Source organism: Podarcis melisellensis (assembly GCF_964234715.1).
Source record: "Podarcis melisellensis genome assembly, chromosome: 6".
In the NCBI taxonomy this organism is placed as follows: Eukaryota; Metazoa; Chordata; class Lepidosauria; order Squamata; family Lacertidae; genus Podarcis; species Podarcis melisellensis.
In genome coordinates, this window is record NC_138538.1 from 7497390 (window position 1) to 7521592 (window position 24203).

General features: G+C 47.5%; 1 protein-coding gene across 1 annotated transcript; it reads left to right on the forward strand.

The window, feature by feature from the left end:
• Window positions 1-9218: 9218 nt before the first annotated feature.
• On the forward strand, window positions 9219-23141 carry PTK6 (protein tyrosine kinase 6). Its single transcript, XM_081917261.1, is given in 10 exon segments — window positions 9219-9243; window positions 9246-9303; window positions 10200-10463; window positions 14059-14180; window positions 15969-16132; window positions 17690-17843; window positions 18627-18788; window positions 19648-19829; window positions 20908-21061; window positions 22782-23141. Coding segments are annotated over 10 exon segments (1458 nt in total). The 5' UTR covers window positions 9219-9233; the 3' UTR covers window positions 22970-23141.
• The last annotated feature ends 1062 nt before the right edge of the window (window positions 23142-24203 follow it).

Below are 24203 nucleotides of genomic sequence, written 5' to 3' on the forward strand. Positions count from 1 at the left end.
CAGGAGGTGTTGTTGTCCTTTGGGTGCAGCCTGTTAAATGCAGAGCGAAAGGTCTCTGTTTTGTTAGCAGTGCTGTGAGACAGATCACTGTTGCCCCCATTTTACAGATTATAGTAGGCAAATAGTTGCCCAAAGTAAAAAAACCCCAAACACCATTGTGTCCGTATGTAGCCATCCAAAAACGTCACCGCTGCTGTCAATTCACTGCCGTTCAGCTGAGTGCTGTTTGAACTGCCTCTTCTTTTGAGTAGGATGTGTGCATTCACAGCTAAGGTGTGATTATATTTGGATTTGGGTCGGAGCCTTACTCAAGTCTGCTTGGCAAACTTACAGATGAGTAAGGCCCGACTGAGGTCTCTTGCAACTAGAGTCAGTGCACAACACATTAGCTAACCACCTCCTACAAAATAAGGTCAACGTGTTGATTAAGGATTTAAGCACTGGGAGGAAGAAGACATTTCTACTGCATGGAAGCCACTTCTTCCTCCTTAAGCAAGGAACACGTCAACCACCCATCGGGAAGCTTCGTTAACGTGTGACCCCGAAATTTTGTATCCCCTCCAAACAAGAGGCTAAAGTTTTGTGCTAGATTTGAACCGTTTTGTGCCGCGAACCCTGCGTTTTGTGCTGTCCCCCAAACTGAGTTATTGGCAACAGTTTGGAGGGGATCCAAAATTTCGGGTCACATGAAGCTCCCATCAGCTGCTCCAGCAAAGCATAGCTGTCAACTTACAGATTTGAAAATAAGGGACCAGCAGCCTTGAAAATAAGGGATCAGCAACCAAAATAAGGGATTTTCCAAGCAACGGTATTTTCAACGTCTGAGCCCCTCCAATCCAAAGGCAGAAAGCCCAGTCAGCAGCCAAACGAAGCCTCAAGCGGTGGTTCCCACAGCGCAGCAACCCGGCAAAGGGGATGCAGCAAGGAAAACCACCGTCACCTCTCCGCTGGGAAGCGCTGAGCAAAAGCGAGTCCCCAGGCAATGCAGCTGATTTGATTGGCACAAGGCGTGCAAGCTCCACCCCCCAGTCATTCTTAGACTCCTTATTGGGTGAGCAACGCAGCCAAGCAACACAGTTGGAGCCTCCCTCCTCCTTGGCCGGCAGGGAGGGAGGGAGAGGAGCTGCTTCCTTTGAAACCTGGGAAATTTAAGGGACATCATCAATAAAGGACAGCTGCGGGACACAGCGCTGGGATAAGGGACTTTCCTGCCAAGTAAGGGGCGGTTGACAGCTATGCAGCAAAGGAACAATGGAGAGCTCCCTTTAGGCTCCCAATTGTTCCTTTGAAGCCTCACACCACGCAAGACATCAGGTGTAATGGAAGTCGTCATGGCTTCCCCCATAAGAGCCCAGGAGGACAAATGGGGAGGCTTGACAGGTCAAGTTCACCCCTGGATTAAGAACATGAGTTTCCCTGAACTTGGAGAATTTACTTTCACTGCCAGATCAGTCCATATAAATCAAGTTGACTGGTCCCAACTTTGATGAAACGTATGTTTCTTTTCCATCGAATAATAAGAAAGCTGAAAGCTCTTCATGGTTTTTTTTTAAAAAACCAAACCACTTCATGTTATACACTCCCCCCAGTTATGGTGAGTTTTAATGTGAGATGCATTTGACCTCAGAGTCACATGAATGTATTTTCACACCCCTTTTGGACATGTCTCTCCCACCTTGTCTTAATGCCTATGTCTATATAAAACTGTTCAAAGTCCATCTATCCCATGAATTTATTTACCGTATTTTTCCACCTGTAAGACAGCCATGTATAAGACGGCCCCTATTTTTACAAACTCAGATTTAAGAAAATGGGGGGAGATGTATTTGTGTATAAGACGCCCCTAATTTTTCACAGCATTTTTTATGGGAAAAACCTAGTCTTATACACAGAACAATACAGTGTTTTTTAATATAGATTTAGCAAGGAGAAATGGATGTGTTTAGTGACTATAACCTTTTGGAAGAGAGTTGTTAAATTAATATAATTAGAGAAACAACCTGTGTGTGTGGTGCTTTTTAAAAAAATATTCGTATCCATCTCTCCTTTTGCTGAAATTGTGTGTGTGTGTGTGTGTGTGTGTGTGTGTGTGTGTAGATAAGCAGGGAGATATACAAATCATGCAGCAAATTAGTGGGCGAAGCTATCAGTGACCATTTCCTGGGCTCAGGCCCTGCTTGCAGGATTCCCACAGTCATACAGAATCATAGAATCATAGATCTGCAAGGTACCCAAAGGTCATCTATCTCAACCCGCTGCAATGCAGGAATCTCAACTACGTTTAGCTACAATGAGAACAGGGTCTGGACGGGATAGACCATTGTCCTGACCCAGCAGGCTCGTCTTACGCTCATGCAAAAATATTAATACCGTGTTAAATGAAACATATTGTCAAATATTGTCCTGGAGCTCATTCCAATGTAATGCCAAGATCAATCAACCTGCAATGAACACACTTTTCTTGTCAAGCTCTCTTAGGCCTGAACGTAATTATGTCCATTTCGTTACTATGGTATTTTACAGCAACCTCCCAGGTCCTATAAAAGCAATTTACAACAGGTGGGGCAATGGAAAAATCAACTTTTTATTACAAAGCAGAAAGGCAGGCACAAAGGTCAGGAGAAAGATATGCAGATGGCATTTTATTTCACTGCCGCCCTTTTGAGACTATTATAGAGATCATGGAATCTGATTTTACAGCAAATTAGGCTGCAAATCCCATGCACACATAACTTGCAAGTTAAGTCCCGCTGAACTGATTGGGGCTGACTACTCAGTCAAGCTCTTTAGAATTACATGTAGTACTTTTTCGGGTAAGCTTGTTTTAGTAACGATTATATGAGACAGGCACTTGTCACTTGCGTTTGCAGCTGCATCTAAAATAACAGCAATAATAAAAAAATGTGATTTAAGAAGGCAAAAAGCAGTGGAATGCAGTTCCTTGAAAAAAACGGTACTTACGAGCGATAGCAAAGATGCAAGTCTGTAAGGAACTGAGCCTTCATAGACCAGGTGTCCTCCAAAGGTTTTGGACTACAGTTCCCATGAGCTCGAAACAGTTGGAGGACACCATGTGGTGAATGCTGGAAAGAAAAGAATTTCCGCTAAGCCTGGGGGGCCGGTGCAGTTTATTTCCCTTTTATTTCCCGCTCCGGGTTCTGATCCCTCCTGAGCTTAGTCGCAGCAGGAGCATAGCTGTCAAATTTTCCCTTTTCTTGCGAGGAATCCTATTCGGAATAAGGAAACGTCCATTAAAAAAAGGAAAACGTTGACAGCTACGAGCAGGAGTGTTTCTGAGCACATGCAGAGCACCTACCCCTCGCTACTGAGCCACAGCGGCAGCAACAGATCCAGAATAAATTGCCTGGGACGGCAAGGTGCCTAGGACCCTCGTACCTACGGGACCCCGGTGTGCCCCACAGAGGACCTTAAGGTCCATAAATAGCAATACCCTAGAGGTCCTGGGCCCTAAGGAAGTCAGATAAGCCTCAGCCAGAGCCAGGGCCTTTTCAACACTGGCCCCAGCCTGGTGGAACACTTTGTCTCATGAGACCAGGGCCCTGCAGGATCTGATTTCTTTCCGCAGGGCTTGTTAAGACAGAGTTGTTCCGCCTGGCCTTTGGCTTGGAGCCAATTTGATTCCCTCCCCCTCTTTCCTTTCTCCTCCTGTGATGAGGCTGCATTTTAATGTTTTAATGTTTCTATGTTGTATTTTAATCTTGTTTTTAAGTTGTATTCATTCAACTTGTTTTGATTATTGCATGTTAGCCGCCCTGAGCCAGGGCTTGGCTGGGGAGGGCAGGGTATAAATAAATATTATTATTATTATTATTATTAAAGGAAGGAGGGAAGGGCAACTTCAGCCAGGGAAATGCGGGCGATGCTTTCTGCCCTGCTCTTTCTCCCCGATAAAGGGCAGAGTGCTTCTGAGCGCGTGCAGAGCGCCTTGCCGTCGATACTGAGCCACGGCGGTAGCAGGAGCAGCAGATCACAAGATAGCTGGCCGACATGAGCGGGTGCAGCAGGCAAAGAAGGGAGGCCGGGAGGGGAAACGCCAGCGATGCTCTCCGCCCCGCTCCACTTTTGTCCGCAAATGACCCGAGACTAGAAGAGGGACTACGGAGCCGCAATACCGCACCACGCCGCCAGAGGGCGCAGCAATGACACGCTCCCGCCCGGGCTGCACACACGTCACTGTCGACCTCGCGAGGGAGGGGCTGAGACCTGGGACGAGCCGGAGAGTGCTCATTTGCATCCCGCCGCGACCGGCATGCCTTGCGCCCACCACGACGCGGTTCTCGCGGGCTCCGCCGCTTCGGTGCCGGTTCCGGCTGTGGCGAGGAAGCCGCTTGCAGGGAGGGCGAAAGGCGTGTTCCGGGGCGCCCGGGCAGCTCGATCTTGACCCTTAGACGAGGCCACCGTAACCTCAGGGGCAGGCGCGCGTGCAGTGGCTGGTGCCGTGCGGATGGAGAAAGCATACTCTGGTTTCTCTTCAGATCGTATAAATCTTTCGCCTTTTACTAAAGATTTCCGTGGAGAGGAACATTTATGAGTTTTCAACTAATTTTTTGAGGCCTTGCTTCGGCAGGGCTGTCCTTTCTTGGTGAAAAAATAGAATTATTTCTTAGTCGATTATTTGTAGGTACAAATAGCAACGAGTCAGTCTTGGTGAGGCTCTGTTGTTGTTCAGTCGACTCTTTGTGACCCCCTGGACCAGAGCATGCCAGGCACTCCTGTCTTTCACTGGTAGCTTTGAGAACACTGTCCAACCATCTCTTCCTCCTTCGTCCCCTTCTCCTTGGGCCCTCCATCTTTCCCAACATCAGGGTCTTTTCCAGGGAGTCTTCTCTTCTCATGAGGTGGCCAAAGTCTTGGAGCCTCAGCTTCAGGCTCTGTCCCTCCAGTGAGCACTCAGGGCTGATTTCCTTCAGAATGGATAGGTTTGATCTTCTTGCAGTCCATGGGACTCTCAAGAGTCTCCTCCAGCACCATAATTCAAAAGCATCAATTCTTGGTGAGGCTCTACTACTACTCAAATCTGAGCTTGTAGTTCCGCACGATGTCTCCCCCACACCAAAGAAAGAGAGAATGCATTTAGAGCTTGTTCGTTTATCTTGTTCAGCCTTCTTTTTGGATCTCTCCATCCTATGGCAACCACAGCCGAAAAGTAAAAAACAACTGCCCTGACTTCTTCAGATGAATACAAATTTAATAGATAAAATAGAGCAATGATGGAGAAGTAGAGCTTTGTGTCATCCACATATTGCCAGGCGTACTGTCTCCTAGTCCTACCTGTATATTTATTTTATTTTATTTATTAAATTGGTATACTGCCCTATACCCCTAGTTCTCAGAGGATGTTGGGGATTGAGCTGGGACCTTGTGAATGCAATCTCTTTTTTTAAAAGGTGACAGAATGGATTGTGGAAACTATCAACGCATCTTTTTATTAGCTGCGGCCGGAAAAATTATTGCAAGGATCTTAGCAAACTGTCCTTTAACAATATCCGAGGCGACCCTTCCTGAATCGCAAAATGGTTTTCGGCCTTCTAGGGGGACAGTGGGCATGATTTTCACCACTCAGCAGTTTCGAGAAAAATGCAGAGAGCAAAACCAACCCCTGTATATGCCGTTTATTGACCTGACTAAGGCTGTCGACACTGTAAATCGTAATACCATGTGGACTGTCCTTGTGAAAATTGGCTGCCCAGGTAAATTTGTGAACGTCATCCGGCTCCTCCATGATAATATGACAGCAACAATCGCAGATAACAATGGCTCTCAAAGTGAACCATTCAGTGTTATCAAGTGTTAAACAGGGTTGTGTTATTGCCCCAACTCTATTCATTATTTTCATTGCCATGTTCCTACACTTTGTTGAAGGGAAACTCCCCACTGGAGTAGAAATTATATATCGAACAGGTGGGAAGTTCTTCAATCTGAGCAGGCTGAAAGCAAAGAGTAAGGTTACCGTAACTTCTGTCATAGAGCTTCAGTATGCTGATGACAACATAGTGTGCGCACACTCAGAGGATGACCTCCAAACCATCCTAAATATCTTCACAGAAGCTTGCGAAAAACTTGGCCTATCGCTCAACATCCAAAAAAACAAAGTACTGCACCAACAATACAAAATAACCCCTCTAAAGCGTCACAAATCCAGTTCAAGGGACAGTTACCTTTCCACAAGGGATGACATTGATGCCGAAATCCAGCATTGCCTGAGCTCTGCAAGCGCAGCTTTCTCCTGATTGACGTGCAGAGTGTTTGAGGACTGGGACATTAGCAGGGAAACCAAAATGCTTGTTTCCAAAGCTATTGTACTACCAACCTTGACTGCATGCTTGTGAAACATGGACCACTTATAAACACCATCTCCAACTCCTTGAAAGATTCCATGAACGGTGTCTTCGGAAATTTTTACACATCACTTGGGAAGACAGGCGAACTAATACCAGTGTATTGGAAGAAGCAAAGATCACCAGTGTTGAAGCGATGATTCTTCAACATCAACTTCCTTGGACTGGTTATGCCTGATTGTTGTCGTTTAGTCGTGTCCGACTCTTCATGACCCCATGGACCAGAGCACGCCAGGCACTCCTGTCTTCTACTGCCTCCCGCAGTTGGGTCAGGCTCATGTTTGTAGCTTCTATGCCTGATTATCATCTTCCAAAGCAACTACTCTATTCCGAACTTAAAAATGGAAAGCGTAATACTGGTGGTCAACAAAAAAAGTTTAAAAACTCTCTAAAAGCAAATCTAAAAAATGTAGTATAATCATCAACAATTGGGAAACAATGGATTCTGAGTGCTCCAATTGGAAGACAGTCTTTACCAAAGGCATCATGAAACCTATGTCCCCACTGTGGAAAGGCCTGTGGATCCAGAACTGGACTCTAGTCACTTACTGTTAAGACCATATTCAAGGAAAACAATCTTACTTGACTAATAATAATAATAATAACAATAATTTATTATTTCTACCCCGCCCATCTTGCTGGGTTTCCCCAGTCACTCTAGATGGCTTCCAACAAAATATTAAAATACAGTAATGCATCAAACATTAAAAGCTTCCCTAAACAGGGCTGCCTTCAGATGTCTTCTAAAAGTCTGGTAGGTGTTGCTCTCTTTGACATCTGGTGGGAGGGCGTTCCACAGGGCGGGCGCCACTACCGAGAAGGCCCTCTGCCTGGTTCCCTGTAACTTGGCTTCTCGCAGTGAGGGAACCGCCAGAAGGCCCTTGGTGCTGGACCTCAGTGTCTAGGCAGAATGATAGGGATGGAGACGCTCCTTCAGGTATACTTGACCGAGGCCGTTTAGGGCTTTCAAGGTCAGCACCAAGACTTTGAATTGTGCTCGGAAACGTACTGGGAGCCAATGTAGATCTTTCAAAACCGGTGTTATGTGGTCTCGGCGGCCACTCCCAGTCACCAGTCTAGCTGCCGCATTCTGGATTAATTGCAGTTTCCGGGTCACCTTCAAAGGTAGCCCCACGTAGAGTGCATTGCAGTAGTCCAAGCGGGAGATAACCAGAGCATGCAGCACTCTGGCAAGACAGTCTGCAGGCAGGGAGGGTCTCATCCTGCGTACCAGATGGAGCTGGTAGACAGCTGCCCTGGACACAGAATTGACCTGTGCCTCCATGGAGAGTTATGAGTCCAAATTGACTCCCAGGATGCACACCTAGCAGTAGAAACAATATTAGCATATCACATCTGCTGAACAGAAATTAATTCTATTTTTGCACCAAGAAAGGACAGCCCTGCCGAAGCAAGGCCTCAAAAAATTAGTTGAAAACTCATAAATGTTCCTCTCCACGGAAATCTTTAGTAAAAGGCGAAAGATTTATACGATCTGAAGAGAAACCAGAGTATACCTTCTGCACTCACACGGCACCAGCCACCGCACGCGCGCCTGCCCCTGAGGTTACGGTGGCCTCGTCTAAGGGTCAAGATCGAGGTACCCGGGCGCCCCGGAACACGCCTTTCGCCCTCCCTGCAAGCGACGTCCTCGCCATAGTCGGAACCGGCACCGAACCGGCGGAGCCCGCGAGAACTGTGTCGTGGTGGGCGCAAGGCATGCCGGTCTCGGCCGGATGCAAATAAGAACTCCGGCTCGTCCCGGGTCTCAGCCCCTCCCTCGCGAGGTCGACAGTGACGCGAGTGCAGCCGGCAGGAGCGGGAGGGAGCGGCAGGGTGCCCTCTGCCGGCGAAGTGCGGTATTGCGGCTCCGTAGCCCCTCTTCTAGTCTCGGGTCATTTGCGGACAAAAGTGGAGCGGGACGGAGAGCATCGCTGGCGTTTCCCCTCCCGCCCTCCCTTCTTTGCCGGCACCCGCTCATGTCGGCCAGCTATCTCGTGATCTGCTGCTGCTCCTGCTGCCGCCGTGGCTCAGTATCCACGGCAAGGCGCTCTGCACGCGCTCAGAAGCACTCTGCCCTTTATCGGGGAGAAAGAGCAGGGCAGAAAGCATCGCCCGCATTCCCTGTCTGGCGGTACTCTCCCTTCCCTCCTGGCATGCACCCTGCCGTCCCAGGCAATTTATTCAGGATTTGCTGCTGCCGCTGTGGCTCAGTAGCGAGGGGTAGGCGCTCTGCACACGCTCAGAAGCACTCCTGCTTCGCCGAAGCTCAAAGGGATCAGAATCCGGAGCTGGAAATAAGTGGGAAATAGAAGGGAAATAAACTGTACCAGCACCCAGGGTTAGCTGAAATTTGGGTCGGTGCGTTGGCGTGTTGGATTGGGAAATACCTGGATCCCAACTTTCTCCTGGTCTTCCCCAGACTCGTCTCTGGCACACGCCCCCTTTTCAGCCCTGGAGCTCTGACGTCATCAGGGAGTTTCCACAGCACGTGGAGGGGAAATCCTACATGAGATCCTCTCTCTGCCCTTGAGGAGGAATATCCCATGCATCTTCCTTTAGCCTCCGGGAGAACCTCGTGTTGGGTTACTTTCGGGAAGAAATAATTCGCATCAAAACAACAAAAGTGATGAGGGAGACTTCTGAAATTATTATTGCCTGTTAGGATTTGCATACATACCCTTCACCCGAAGATTCCAGGGCAGATCGCAACAGAAAAATACAAAATGAGAATAGAAACGAAAACAAACCACCCGCTTACCACAAAGACATTTTTGAAAACCGTAAAATGTTAATCAGACCAATGCTTGGTTTTTTCCAGGCACGGAGCCACCACAGTAAAGGCCTGTTTGGATGCATGGTGTGAAACCAGGTATGGCAAGAGACTTTTGGCACCTGAGGTTAACCACAAAACGGGGTCCTTCTCCCCACCAGGGAAGAAGGGGTAAGTGAAGATCTACAATCAGAAATGGGGGTCAGATCTGCATCGAGATCCGCTGTCTCTGTGGATCCTGCCAACTGAGGCAGTCGCCTCACTTTGCCTCATGGGTGGGCCGGCCCTGGTGTGTGTCACACACCTATGGGATGCTCTCCCCTGGGAGACTCGCTTGGCACCTTTGCTGTAGATCTTCAGGCGCCAGGCAAAAACATTCCTCTTTCACCAGGCCTTTGGCTGTTAACTTTCTGTGTGTCTCGCAGGTGCCCATTCTCCCCTGCCATCGCTGTCGGGGTCGTATAGCAGCAGCTTCTGGCGAGACGTCGCAAGAATTCCCAGAGATCTTGCTAGATCTCACGCAACCGTCTGAGCAAGGCTTTGGCAGCGTTGGCACGGTCCCATGTCGCCTCGGGCAGCGAAACGGGATGGGCCTCCCCGCTTAGCCCATCTCCCAAAGGCTGACTCAGACGCCGAGAAGCCACGAGGTGTCGGGATTTGCATCCAGAGCCGCAGTCTCGGAGAAGGGAATCGGCGCGTTCTCTTTCTCTTTCACCACCTCCTCCTTCCTCTTCTGTTGAAGGAACAACAACAGGGCAGGGCAAGAGACAGGTTATTGCTCTCTCTCTCTCTCGTTCTCTCGTTCTTCCTTATAAAGAGGAAGTGGGGAAGGTTTTTCTCGCAAAGCCTCCCTTGGCAGCTTCCAGCTGATCTGGTGCAGATAAAAGGCAACTCCGCAAGATTTGCAAAGGCTTTCTCAAGCTTCACCCGCGAAGGTTTGTAGCAGGCGATGGGCCTTTGAAAAGGATTTGCGGCCAGAACGAATCTGGATTTCTGCAGTGTGTGGTGGGGGTGATTTTCTACAGAGGCATAAGATTTCACCCACGCAGGCCATTAATCTGCTCCAGCCTTCAGCTCGCCTGCCTTCACACCATGAGTTCCAAGCCTGCGCCACCATGGAGAGCCAGAAACTGCCTTTACACCAGCCTGTGGGACTTCAAAGCCATGACAGAGACAGAATTGAGCTTCCGGGCTGGAGATCTCTTCCAAGTGATCGAGAAGAAAGGAGAGTGGTGGTGGGCCAAGAAGCTGGATCCGTCCCGGACGGGTTTTGAGGAAGGCTATGTGCCTTACAACTACTTGGCCAAGCAGGAGACTATGGAGGCAGAGCCGTAAGTACACGTCTGCAAATATCCCCAGCCAGTTTTAAAAGGAAGAAAAATGTGGCGTGCAGATGAGATCTGGGCATTGAGTGCTTTGGATTTAGGGTCTCCCCAATACCTTGACTTAATGTGGATTGAGAATCCCTTTGTCCTTCCCCAAAAGACCGGAAGCATGTCTATTAGGCTTAATAGGAATGGAAATAAAAATGGCAGGCCAAAATCTGTTCATGTATGCTACGGCTGCAAGAACCCTCCTGGCCCAAAGATGGAAAACACAAGACATACCAGCCATCGAGGAGTGGCAGGTCAAGTTGACAGAATATGCAGAACTTGCCAAATTGTCAGGGAGGATCCGGGACCAGGAAGATAAAAGATACCAAAATAATTGGGGTAAATTTATTGAATATTTAAAGGAGAATTGTAAAGAGGTCAAGACACTAGCAGGATTGACATAATACGTTCAATGTATAATAGTACTATTGTGAGAATGAGGTGCGCGATAGAAAGGGGTTAAATCAGTGGTGTAGCGTGGGGGGTGCAGGGGGGGCCGGCCGCACCGGGCGCAACATCTTAGGGTTAGGGGGCGCAAATCTGCGGGTTAGGGGGTGCAAATTACTTGCCTTGCCCCGGGTGCTGACAACCCACGCTACGCCACTGGGTTAAATATACCAATTGCAGGGAGGGGGGAGTTGCGACTCGGCAGAGTCAAAGGGAATGTATGGTATTAATATGGTTTGTTGGAAAAGAACATGTAAGGAAAACAATAAAAAATTACTTGGGGAAAAAAAGAGAATCCCTTTGTCCTACAATTTCCCTTTGCTTTCTCCTCCACCAAGTGCTGCACAAGAGTTTCTGCTCCCTAAACCCAGAGGTTCCCCATGCTTTGAAAATCTGATTTGGGAAGAGATACATCAGTGGCCCAGGGAATTTGGAAAGAGTGTTGGGCAGCAGTAGTTGGGGGTGTGGGAGCTACGTGGATGAGGGGAAATTAAAAAGACGCACGAGAGGTTTACAACCTGCATTAAACCAAGATGTGGACAGGCACTTAACCCACATTCCGATTCTGGGCCTGCAAAAGCCAGATTGATTTGATATGCAGATTTGTTGGCTTCATTTGATTTCACATGCAAAACAAAAAACAAAAACAGGTGCATTCCCTCTTTTCCTACTTTGGCAAAGCCTTGTGAGGAGACAGTGAAGCACAGGAGCAGAATGCAATTTCACCCATACATTATCTCCTGTCTTCATTCCAGCCTTGTAGGATTGCTTTGTTGTTGTTGTTGTTTAGTCATTTAGTTGTGTCCGACTCTTCGTGACCCCATGCCAGGCACTTCTGTCTTCCACTGCCTCCCGCAGTTTAGTCAAACTCATGCTGGTAGCTTCGAGAACACTGTCCAACCATCTCATCCTCTGTCGTCCCCTTCTCCTTGTGCCCTCCATCTTTCCCAACATCAGGGTCTTTTCCAGGGAGTCTTCTCTTCTCATGAGGTGGCAAAAGTATTGGAGCCTCAGCTTCACGATCTGTCCTTCCAGTGAGCACTCAGGGCTGATTTCCTTCAGAATGGAGAGGTTTGATCTTCTTGCAGTCCATGGGACTCTCAAGAGTCTCCTCCAGCACCATAATTCAAAAGCACCAATTCTTCGGCGATCAGCCTTCTTTATGGTCCAGCTCTCACTTTCATACATCACTACTGGGGAAACCATAGCTTTAACTATACTGGCCTTTGTTGGCAAGGTGATGTCTCTGCTTTTGTAAGATGCTGTAGGATTGCTTACTATAACTTTAAGGCTTGCCTTTTCAGGCAAAGTAGGAAGAAGCTTGTTCTAAACACAGGATTGGAAATAAAGCTGCAGCCGCTCCCAGGAATGTGGGTTCTGCACCTCCTTTTGTGCTGGAGGTTGCAGAATTTTGCTGCGTACCATGCATAGGAAAACTATGGAGCGCACTTTCTTAAGAAGAGGGGGTTATTGAAGGAAGTAATATTTCTGAATGCCAGTTGCTGGAAACCGCAGGAGGAGAGAGAGGGCATTTGTGCTCAGTTCCTGCATCTGATATCTGGGTGGCTGCTGTGAGCGCAGGATGGTGGAATAAATGGGACCATCAGCCTGTCCAGCAGACTCTTCTCGTGTTTCTGCATGTCCCCACTACTGGATTTGCCATTTTGGACCACACCTGCACATTGAACCACAGAGCTAGGATGGAGGAAAAAGCTCTCCAATGCAACTACCTGTGGTTCGTGTTTCTCATTTTTAAAATGTCTGTGCCCCTCAATCATACTGTTCTCTCTTTTTTTAATACAAAAATCCTTCCAGTAGCACCTTAGAGACCAACTAAGTTAGTTAGAGTCATACCTCAGGTTACAGACGCTTGAGGTTGTGTTTTTTCGGGTTACGGACCCGCCGAAACCCAGAAGTACCAGAACGGGTTACTTCTGGGTTTCGGGGGCTGCGTATGCGCAGAAGCACTAAATCGCAACCCGCGCATGCACAGACGCACCGCTGCAGGTTGCAAACACTGCAGGTTGCAAACGTGCATCCCTCATTGATCACGTTCGCAACCCAAGTACCTACTGTATTGGTATGAGCTTTCATGTGCAGGCACACTTCTTCAGATACACTGAAACAGAAGTCACCAGACCCTTATATACAGTGAGAGGGTGGGGAGGGGTATTACTGAGAAGGGTGGTGGGAATGGGTAATTGGCTGATAGGTGTGGTAAACCTGTTGGACTGTTTAATAATAATAATAATAATAATAATAATAATAATAATAATAATAATAATAATTTATTTATACCCCGCCCATCTGGCTGAGTTTCCCCAGCCACTCTGGGCGGCTCCCAATCAAGTGTTAAAAACACTACAGCATTAAATATTAAAAACTTCCCTAAACAGGGCTGCCTTCAGATGTCTTCTAAAAGTCTGGTAGTTGTTTTTCTCTTTGACATCTGGTGGGAGGGCGTTCCACAGGGTGGGCGCCACTACCGAGAAGGCCCTCTGTCTGGTTCCCTGTAACCTCACTTCTCGCAATGAGAGAACCGCCAGAAGGCCCTCGGCGCTGGATTTCAGTGTCCGGGCTGAACGATGGGGGTGGAGACACTCCTTCAGGTATACAGGACCGAGGCCATTGTTAATGACTGCAATTGGTCTTACAGGAAAAATCAAGGGGTGATATGGCTAAAAATAGCTTTATCATGTATAATGAGAAAAGAATCCAGTGTCTCTATTCAGACCAGGTCTCTCCATGGTTTTAAGTTTGGTAATAAGTTGCAATTCAGCAACTTCTCTTTCCAGTCTATTTCTGAAATTGTTTTGTAATAGGACAGCTACTTTGAGATCTTGTATAGAATGCCCTGGGAGAGTGAAGTGTTCTCCTACTGGTTTCTCTGTCTTGTGATTCCTGATATCAGATTTATGTCCATTTCTCCTTTGGCGTAGAGCAAATGCAGAGCTATGCCCTATCCTAACAAACAGTTACCTTTCGATGCATTGCCATAAAATTACTGCTTCCCATTTCTATGACCTTGTTGGGAGTTTCTCTACCGCTGAACTGCAACCCTTCTTCCTTGAAAGGAAAGCAATTTTAAAAATTGTTCCTTCTGTAGGTGGTTTTTTGGACAGATCTCCCGTTCTGAAACAGTCCATCGGCTGATGTCGGAAGAGAATAAGGTCGGAGCCTTCCTAATCCGTATCAGCGAGAAAAAGGGGGCTGAGTATGTTTTGTCAGGTAAGTGTATTTTACTTCTTACCTTTCCGACTTGAGTGACCAGTTGCAAAGGAGAAAAAGCTCCTAGTAATTTTCTAATAGAGCTGGGTTTTCATTTTGTTAAACATATATATCGCTCACCACTGCAAGAAGCCCTGCAGTGATTTACGCCAGAGACATCGGCAATAAGATTTCTGCTAACCGTTCATTACTACCGTTTCTTGGTAATTCTTCTGCCGCGGCAGATTGCAAGTTTTAATATAGAATGGAACAGAATAGGAATCCTCATAAACAGGCCAGAGTAGGCTGTCGAAAATCCAGCATAAAACAAAGGCAGAATGGAAATGAAAAACGAAACAAAAGACCTGGTCGTTTTTAAAAGAAAAGTTGTAATCCAAAAGTTGCCCAAAAGAAACTAACAGTGGTGTCGGGGGGGGAAACTCCTTGTGTGAGGAGTTCCAAAGATCAGATTGCATAGTGGAATAGACAACCTTTTTTAGCCGTGGGCCGGTCCACCGTCTCTCAGATCATGTGGTGGGCTGGACTATATTTTTTTTTGGGGGGGGGAGAACGAATTTCTATGCCCCACAAATAACCCAGAGATGCATTTTAAATAAAAGCACACACTATACTCATGTAAAAACACCAGGCAGGCCCCACAAATAACCCAGAGATGCATTTTAAATAAGAGCACACATTCTACTCATGTCAAAACATGATGATTCCTGGACCGTCCGCAGGCCGGATTGAGAAGGCGATTGGGCCGGATCCAGCGCACGGGCCTTAGGTTGCCTGTCCCTGGAATACTCCCTGTCTCCTATGACCTAGTCCTAGCGGGTCCTCTGAGGGCAATCTCAACATCTGGGCAGGTTTATGCTGGAGCAGAAGGTGCTCTAAGCAACTTGTCTCCACCCCCATCGTTCAGCCCGGACACTGAGGTCCAGCTCTGAGGGCCTTCTGGCGGTTCTCTCATTGCGAGAAGTGAGGCTACAGGGAATCAGGCAGAGGGCCTTCTCGGTAGTGGCACCCACCCCGTGAAACGCCCTCCCAACAGATGTCAAAGAGATAAACAACTACCTGACATTCAGAAGACACCTGAAGGCAGCCCTGTTTAGGGAGGTTTTTAATAATTAACGCTGTATTGTTTTTAACACTTGATTGGGAGCCGCTCAGAGTGGCTGGGGAAACTCAGCCAGATGGGCGGGGTATAAATAATAAATTATTATTATTATTATGTTTCCAGGTTGTTTAATCCTAGAATTGTAGAGCTGGTAAGGACCCTGAGCGTCATTTAGTCCAACCCCGTGCAATGCAGGGTTTAATAATAATAATAATATTTGTAATATTTGTACCCTGCCCATCTGGCTGGGTTTCCCCAGCCACTCTAGGCAGCTTCCAACAAAGATTAAAAAATACATTATAAGTTAGAAGCAACCCTTTCAGTTGTGCCAGGGAAACTGTGCTGAAAGCGGGACTTTCATGTGGCCACTCTGAGAGCGCTGATGTGCCGCTCTGGACAAAATCTGGACGCGACTTCCAAAGGCACAGGAGCCGCCTTCGAGTCGCCGTGTTAAAATGTCAGATGCGGAGGAACATTTGCCCAAAGCCTCTCCCACGCTCGGTATGAAGCGCAGCAGATCCTGTCCTGAACAGAACCGTGGGGGAGATGGCAGCCTGCCTAGTTTTCACCAGGGCACTTACGGGAACAGGAAGATAACAACCTGTAATGATTTGGGTGTTCCCCCGGCTTCCCCTCCCCTTTCTGCATTGTTCCCTCTTTCTCTGACTCTCCTTTCCGCAATTTCACAGTCCGAGATGAGTCACTGGTGAGGCACTACAAGATCTTGCGCAACGACCAGGGAGCTTACTACATGAACGCCACACGCTCCTTCCCAGACCTGCTCTCCCTTGTAGAGTATTACAAAGAGAAAGCGCTCACCCACGGGCTGAGGCTCTTGACCCCGTGCTACAAGGTAAGTCCAAATTTGCAACTGCAGACGCATTTGGCCGGCCCCTCTTAGCAAACGGAAGTGAGCATGAGAAGGTCAAATGTCCTTTAATGACCTAACACTTTGTTGTCCATGTCTTCTGAATGGCATCTCCCGAAAAGAAATTCAACCTGTATTTTAAAGCCGTCTTGCATCTTCCCATATGACCCTACCCGGACCCTGAGATCATAACCCAAGGCCCTTCTGCATGTGCCTCCTCCTCGAGAGGTCCGGAGGGTGGCAACACGAGAACAGGGCCTTCTCTGCAGTGGCTCCCCATCTATAGAATGCTCTCCCTAGGGAAGTTTGCCTGGCGTCTTCATTATACAGTGGTACCTCAGGTTACAGATGCTTCAGGTTACAGACTCTGCTATCCCAGAAATAGTACCTTGGGTTAAGAACTTTACCTCAGGATGAGAACAGAAATTGTGCGGTGGTCGCGGGAGGCCCCATTAGCTAAAGTGGTGCCTCAGGTTAAGAACAGTTTCAAGTTAAGAACAGACCTCCAGAACGAATTAAATTCTTAACCCGAGGTACCACGTTCCTTTTTAACCAGGCCTTTGGTTGATCTCATTGACATCCAACACCCTTTCAGAATGTGGCTTGGGGGGCGGGGAGGGCATTATTGAGTTACAGTGGTACCTCGGGTTAAGTACTTAATTCATTCCGGAGGTCCGTTCTTAACCTGAAACTGTTCTTAACCTGAAGCACCACTTTAGCTAATGGGGCCTCCTGCTGCCACCGCACTCCCACTGCGTGATTTCTGTTCTCATCCTGAAGCAAAGTTCTTAACCCGAGGTACTATTTCTGTGTTAGCGGCGTCTGTAACCTGAAGTGTCTGTAAACCGAGGTACCACTGTACTGTTTTTGGTTTGATTTTATATGTTGTGGTCTTGTTGCGAACTGCCCTGAGACCTCCTGATATAGGGCGGTGTATAAGTTGAATTAATAATAATAATAATAATAATAATAATAATAATATCTAAATTCTACAATTTATCAATTTCTAACATTCACCAGCTCTAGCGGCTATTGGTGCCCGTGCACCCCAAAACTCTGTCACCCTGGGTCTGTAACCATAAGATCACAGAAAGATGGCCATCAGTCATGGATGCTTTAGCTGAAAGTCCTGCATGCAGGCAGTAGGATGAGATGATTCTTGGAATAACTTCCAACTCAATTGTTCTAAGAACTTGAGAAGGAAAGTTTTTGAAGTCTTTAGGGTTACTGTTATGTACTGAAGTTCTCACCCTGGACCAGCAGGGGGATACTGTAGATAGTTATGCAAATAAGGGATCGAAAGTGACGTTCAGTGATTGGATAATTTTAGAAAATTGTTACAGTTACATTGTACTGGAGCTCTATATAAGCAGGCTGGCTGAACCCTTCAGTTCAGTTCTGTTCTGGCCTCTGAATAAACAAGAGCTGTTTGAAGAATCACTGTGTCGTCTGATATGTTCACCCACAACTTAACAGTTACATTGGTCCTCTGGGTGTACCTTAGGTAACAAAGTCTTGCCGTTTCTTTTCTTTCGACTCCAGCAAGAGCCCACGGCGATGCCGCACTGGGACGACTGGGAGAGGCCAAAGGAAGAGTTCCGCCTCGCCCGGAAACTGGGCGCAGGTTACTTTGGAGAAGTCTATGAAGGATACTGGAAGGACAGAGTCAGAGTTGCGATCAAAGTGCTCCCCAGAGGTGAGAGTTCGGCTTCACACAGGAGCAAAGGAAGCTGCCTTTATCATGCCAGGTCACTGTTGAAGAGGCCTTGGAAACATCAGCTGGTCCAAAGAGAAGCCGCCAGATTAGTGATTGGGCTTCCTTGTTGTTGTTAATATGCAGCCTATCTGACTGTGTTGCACCCAGCCATTCTGGGTGGCTCCCAACAAAATATTAAAAACACAATAAAACCTCAAACGTGAAAATATTCCTATTCACTCTTCTTTAGCCAGGGAAGTAAGGAAAAAATATACCGTATTTTTTGCTCTATAAGACTCACTTTTTCCCTCCTAAAAAGTATGGGGAAATGTGTGTGCGTCTTATGGAGTGAATGCAGGCCGCGCAGCTATCCCAGAAGCCAGAACAGCAAGAGGGATCGCTGCTTTCACTGCGCAGCGATCCCTCTTGCTGTTCTGGCTTCTGAGATTCAGAATATTTTTCTTCTTGTTTTCCTCCTTCAAAAACTAGGTGCGTCTTGTGGTCTGGTGCGTCTTATAGAGCGAAAAATACAGTGTATTCCTAAATTGCCTCTTGACAACACAAAGTTGTCAGACCTTGAAAAGGCTCGCTATGCTTTCCTTTACAAGTGCGACTATGGTCAGTGTAATAGGTCGATGAGAAGGTTGGTGGTTCGAGCCTACCCAGGGATGACTGTGGGCAGGATTCCTGAATTGTGGGGGTAGGTCTAGATGACCCTCAGGGTCCCTTCCACCTCTACAGTTCTATGATTCTATGTGCTTGCTTCCCTCCCACCCCTGGCAGCTGATCTGACGTACCAGGACATGTTCAAAAATGAAATTGAGGCGATGAAGAAGCTGAGGCACAAGCACATCCTCTCCCTCTACGCCATCTCGACTCGTGGGGATCCCGTGTACATCATCACAGAGATCATGAGCAAAGGGAACCTCCTCGAATTCCTCCGAGGTGAGACCTTTGCACAAGGTGCTTCCTTCACCATAACCGGCTTCCTGCGTTGCTCGCAGGTAGGGCTCTCACAGTTTCCTGAGTGGGACAGCGCTTCTCTCTCCACTTCTGACACCGTGTTGCCACCTTCTGATACTCACGTGTTGTGGGTACTTGTCTGCTGGGGAAACTCCCCACACAGGGGATCCACAGGACTGGGAACCCAGTACAACCGAGGGTCCTGCTTGCGTGAAGACCCTGCTCACGAGAAGCCCAATGCTTTGTCATCCGAGGGCAGAGCTAGAGCAGCCGCAGGGGGCAAACAGAAAGTACAGCCCTGCTTCTGCCTGAAATCACGAGTGCTGAACACAAGAGTCACATGTGAATGTTGATGATCTAGTGTGGTCTTTTCCAGCTGTGCAGCGGATACTGGTCCAAAGGGGCGAATGGGGCACTGCCACACTCACTTCAGTTTTCCCGATACCCAGCCACCTTCCTGCTTGCAACCCATCCAAAGCGTGGTGTTGTCTACCAGCTTCCTCCTCCTGAGGCCTCAATGTTGCCCTTGTAGAACTCAGCAGAGAGGATGGCGGAGGAGGCAAATCCACAATTAGTTGGCTCTGCCTGCCCTTGGCTCTCTGGCGAGTGATGCGGTGGCTTGGGTGCCCGCAGGCTCTGCGCTGCCCCAAACGGTCCACCCACTGCCTGCCCCCCAGCTGTAGGGTGGCTGAGTGGGAAGAGGCAGGCAGACTCCACAGAGCATCCTGACTGCAAGGGGCCCTTGGCACGATCCAACAGGCTCTCCTTATGGAAACGATAAAAGTTTCAGAAGAAACGCAGACAGGTCCTAACAGGAATGACCCTCTATGTTTACTTCCAGGTTCCGAAGGGGAGCACCTGCATATAGCAGAGCTGGTGGACATGGCGTCCCAGGTTGCAGATGGCATGTGCTACCTGGAGACGCAGAAATTCATCCACCGAGACCTCGCTGCCAGGAACATCCTGGTCGGAGAGAACAACATCTGCAAAGTGGGAGATTTTGGGATGGCCAGGCTTATCAAGGTATTCTCTTGAGGCAGTGGACTTGTAAAAGGGTAAAAAAGTACAGCCATAACTCTTGTTACGTTTGCTTCAGGTTAAATCTTTTCAGGTTGCGTCCCGCGGCAACCTGGAAGTACTGGAAAGGGTTATTTCTGGGTTTCGCCGCTCACGCATGCGCAGACGCTCAAAATGACGTCACGCGCATGTGCAGAAGCGACAAATCGCAACCCGCGCACATGCAGACGCGGGGTGCATTCTGCTTATGTTGCAAATGGGGCTCCGGAACGGATCGCGTTCACAACCAGAGGTACCACTGTACTGGGAAATGATCCATAATGAATTGATAAAAAATGTTTAAATGTACTTTCCCCCCAAAACCCAGAGTCCTTTCTGTTGGGGATAATTCAGACGGAAATCCCCAGGTGTCAAAACTGGTTATTTATATATGCCACTACTGTGGCCTGTGTTTTGTTAGCCCCAAAATGGAAAACGAGCGAGGTCCCAACCAAAGAAGAATGGCAACTTAAACTGACGGAATATGCGCAGCTTGCAGACTTAACATATACAATAAGAGAACAAGAAGAACATACGTTTAGAGAAGATTGGGAAACATTTATTAAATATATGGGGAATAACTGTGTACAGCTAAAAACACTGTCATCATTAAGAAAAAATTAACAGTGTAAATAGGTTTTGATAGATGCAATAATGGAATACTGAATGGTATAGTTTTTGTAAAATATACAGGGATTTATGATATTTAAAATGAACCACGGAAAGAGAAGAAGGGAAGTCACTGATATCTTAAGGATGTAAAAATGAGTACCTTAAATTGTAAAACAGAAAATGTAATAAAAATTATATACAAAAATGAAAAGGAATTTACTTGAGGCTTGGGGAGTGTTGACAGTAAATAAAAATAGGTTGTGCCCCGGCTGGTATTTGCTGTGCATTAAAAAAAAAAAAAGGAATTCTGTACCAATATGACACCAAGATTTGCTGAATTCTGTGGCTCATGCAGTTAATAATAAAAGTGCACAACTGTAAAGTGTTCAGTGGGTTGTTGTTATACATACATGTTGTTCTTCTGTTCTCGCAGGACAACGTTTACGAATCTTACTCCCACAACGTCCCCTACAAATGGACGGCACCGGAAGCCCTTTCCCACGGCCGCTACTCTGTCAAATCTGACGTTTGGTCCTTCGGAATTCTCCTGTATGAAATCATGACCCTTGGCCAGAACCCATATCCAGGTGCGTTTGAGATCCAAGGCATCGTAGGAACAGAGGAAACTGCTTTATACTGAGCCAGACCACGGGTCCTCCCAGATCAGCACTGCCAGCACTGACTGGCAGAGGCTGTTGATGTTTCCCGGCAGGGTACATTCCCAGCCTTACAGAGGCAGAACCAGGGTAGCTTCTCTGTTAACAGAAAAATCCGAGGGCTCCCTTGGACAAAAACAAAGACACCAACCAGGATTACTTGGAGCAAAACAGCAGCCTGTGTAGGCTAGGCCTTTATTCATCTATTGCAACAGGGTGCTCCCCTCACCTGCAGGAGAGAGGAGGGACCCTGAAAAATGGCATGCAAGGCCTTATAAAGACTTGAAATTTCCACCCTGTAGATCAAGACCACCCCCAGAAACATCATACATACATCACAGAAGGGGTGTAACCTAAGACCACCCCTCAGATACATCACACCTACATCACAGAAAAGGCGGTCTAAAACAGAAATTTGAATATTGTTTTTCTCCCGTTGTTGTTTATCTCCTGTCTGGCAGGTTATTTGATTGGATTGCTTGGGGAGCCTGGCCATTCTTTTGTAGTGATAAATACTTAGTTCCTGGGCCAGGTCACAGGCTCACACCCTATTCAAACACAGGCATACCTTTAAGACAGGATTTGTGAAGGAAAAGACAATGGGGAGGCTTTTCCACTTTGACCTTGCAGAGTTTGCTCAGTTTAGGAATCAAAATGGTTCCAGGTTGGCCTTCCTGTGCTGATCTATGTATGTGCTTGGTTGGTACACTTATGAACATTACCATATATCTAAGACCATAAAATTCCTATCACACTCTATCCCTGAGCTACGGCCCTTCTGCAAGTCATTTTGGCAGTGGAGACAGCACAGGACCTGCCCCAGCTGGAGGCTTTTAAGCAGAGATTGGATGGTCATCTGTCATGGATGCTTTACTTGAGATTCCTAGGTTGGACTAGATGAGCTTTGGGGTCTCTTCTATGATTCTATGATGAATGCATAGCCGTGCTAGTCTTAGGCTACAAGATTTATTGTGTTAATTCAGCCCTTCCCGCTGGAAGGATTGCACACATGAAATAAATGGATATTTATATGCTTGGGAAACAACAAAGGCGCTGGTTGCAAGGAAACAAGAAATATTTAAAGAACTTTTTTTCTTGCATTCCCCCTCTAAAAACTAGGCGTGTCTTATGGTCAGGTGCTTCTTATGGAGTGAAAAATACGGTAATTTGATAAACACAGGATTTGAATTTGTTAATTTGTAACTGGGTGATTTTGCAACTGTAATTTTTCATTCTTGAACAATAATAATAATTTAAAAAATTGATGATTGTTTAAAAAATATGATGTTAATTCAGCAGCACCTGCAGCATTTTAAATGCAGCTACACTTAATATTACTATTATTATTATTATTATTACCGTGGTACCTCTGGCTGTGAACAGGATCCGTTCCGGAGGCCCGTTTGCAACATGAAAAGAGCGCAACCTGAAGCGCCATATCTGCGCAGGTGTGCGGCATGATTTGGTGTTTGTGCGCATGCGTGAAGCACGATTTAGCACTTCTGCACATGCGTGAGCGGTGAAACCCGGAAGTAACCCTTTCCGGTACATCTGGGTTGCCGCGGGACATAACCTGAAAGAACGTAACATGAAGCAAACGTAACATGAGGTATGACTGTATTAACATTATCGTTTTCCTCGCTCTTTTCAGGTATGACCAACAGTGAAGTTTTCAAGCACGTCCAGACCGGTTTCCGGATGCACTGCCCTCTCAAGTGCCCTGCCACAATGTACAACATCATGTGCGCATGCTGGGACCTGAACCCAAAAGAGAGGCCAGACTTCAAGCAGCTCCGAGGGCAGCTCCAGAGTTTCACCAACTACGAGAACCCAGAATGAAAGGAGCAGCTTCCTCTTTCCTCCTCCTCCTCCCTTGCAAATTTCATACTGAAAAAAGCGACCTCTAGTGAACTGATACTCCGTATAGTGAAAGCTATGGTTTTCCCAGTAGTGATGTATGGAAGTGAGAGCTGGACCATAAAGAAAGTTAATCGCCGAAGAATTGATGCTTTTGAATTATGGTGCTGGAGGAGACTCTTGAGAGTCCCGTGGACTGCAAGAAGATCAAACCTATCCATTCTGAAGGAAATCAGCCCTGAGTGCTCACTGGAAGGACAGATCCTGAAGCTGAGGCTCCAATATTTAGGCCACCTCATGAGAAGAAAAGACTCCCTGGAAAAGACCCTGATGCTGGGAAAGATGGAGGGCACAAGGAGAAGAGGACGGCAGAGGCCGAGATGGTTGGATAGTGTTCTTGAAGCTACCAGCATGAGTTTGACCAAACTGTGGGAGGCAGTGGAAGACAGGAGTGCCTGGCATGCTCTGGTCCAGGGGGTCACAAAGCGTTGGACATGACTAAACGACTAAACAACAAGTGAAATGAAACGTGCGCACAACTTGGGAGGGCAGAGGAGCAGGCTTTGGGCTTCTGTGATAAAAACAGACTCCGACTGCGGACATGTGATATTGGCATTGAAGGATAAGAGATTAAGAAGAGCTGGATCAGGCCAAACACCTCTCAGGGCCGGCATCTTGTTCTCACAGTGGCCAACCAGATGCCCAAGGAAAGCCTGCAAACAGGACATGAGTGCGAGAGCCATCCAAACTGGTGCCCATTACTACATCTCATGGGAAGAGAGGAAGGGCGGGATCTGGGGACGAGCCCATTTAACTGTCGCTCATGAAGAGCAGGTGGCGCTGTGGTCTAATCCACTGAGGCTCTTGGGCTTGCCGATCAGAAGGTCGGCGGTTCGAATCCCCGCGACAGGGTGAGCTCCTGTTGCTTGGTCCCTGCTCCTGCCAACCTAGCAGTTTGAAAGCACGTCAAAGTGCAAGTAGATAAATAGGTACCACTCTGCCGGGAAGGTAAACAGCGTTTCCATGCGCTGCTCTGGTTCGCCAGAAGCGGCTTAGTCCTGCTGGCCACATGACCCAGAAGCTGCACACCGGATCCCTTGGCCAATAAAGCGAGATGAGCGCCGCAACCCCAGAGTCGGTCACGACTGGACCTAATGGTCAGGGGTCCCTTTACCTTTACCTACAAGTTTCTATATACAAGAACAGAAACAGATCT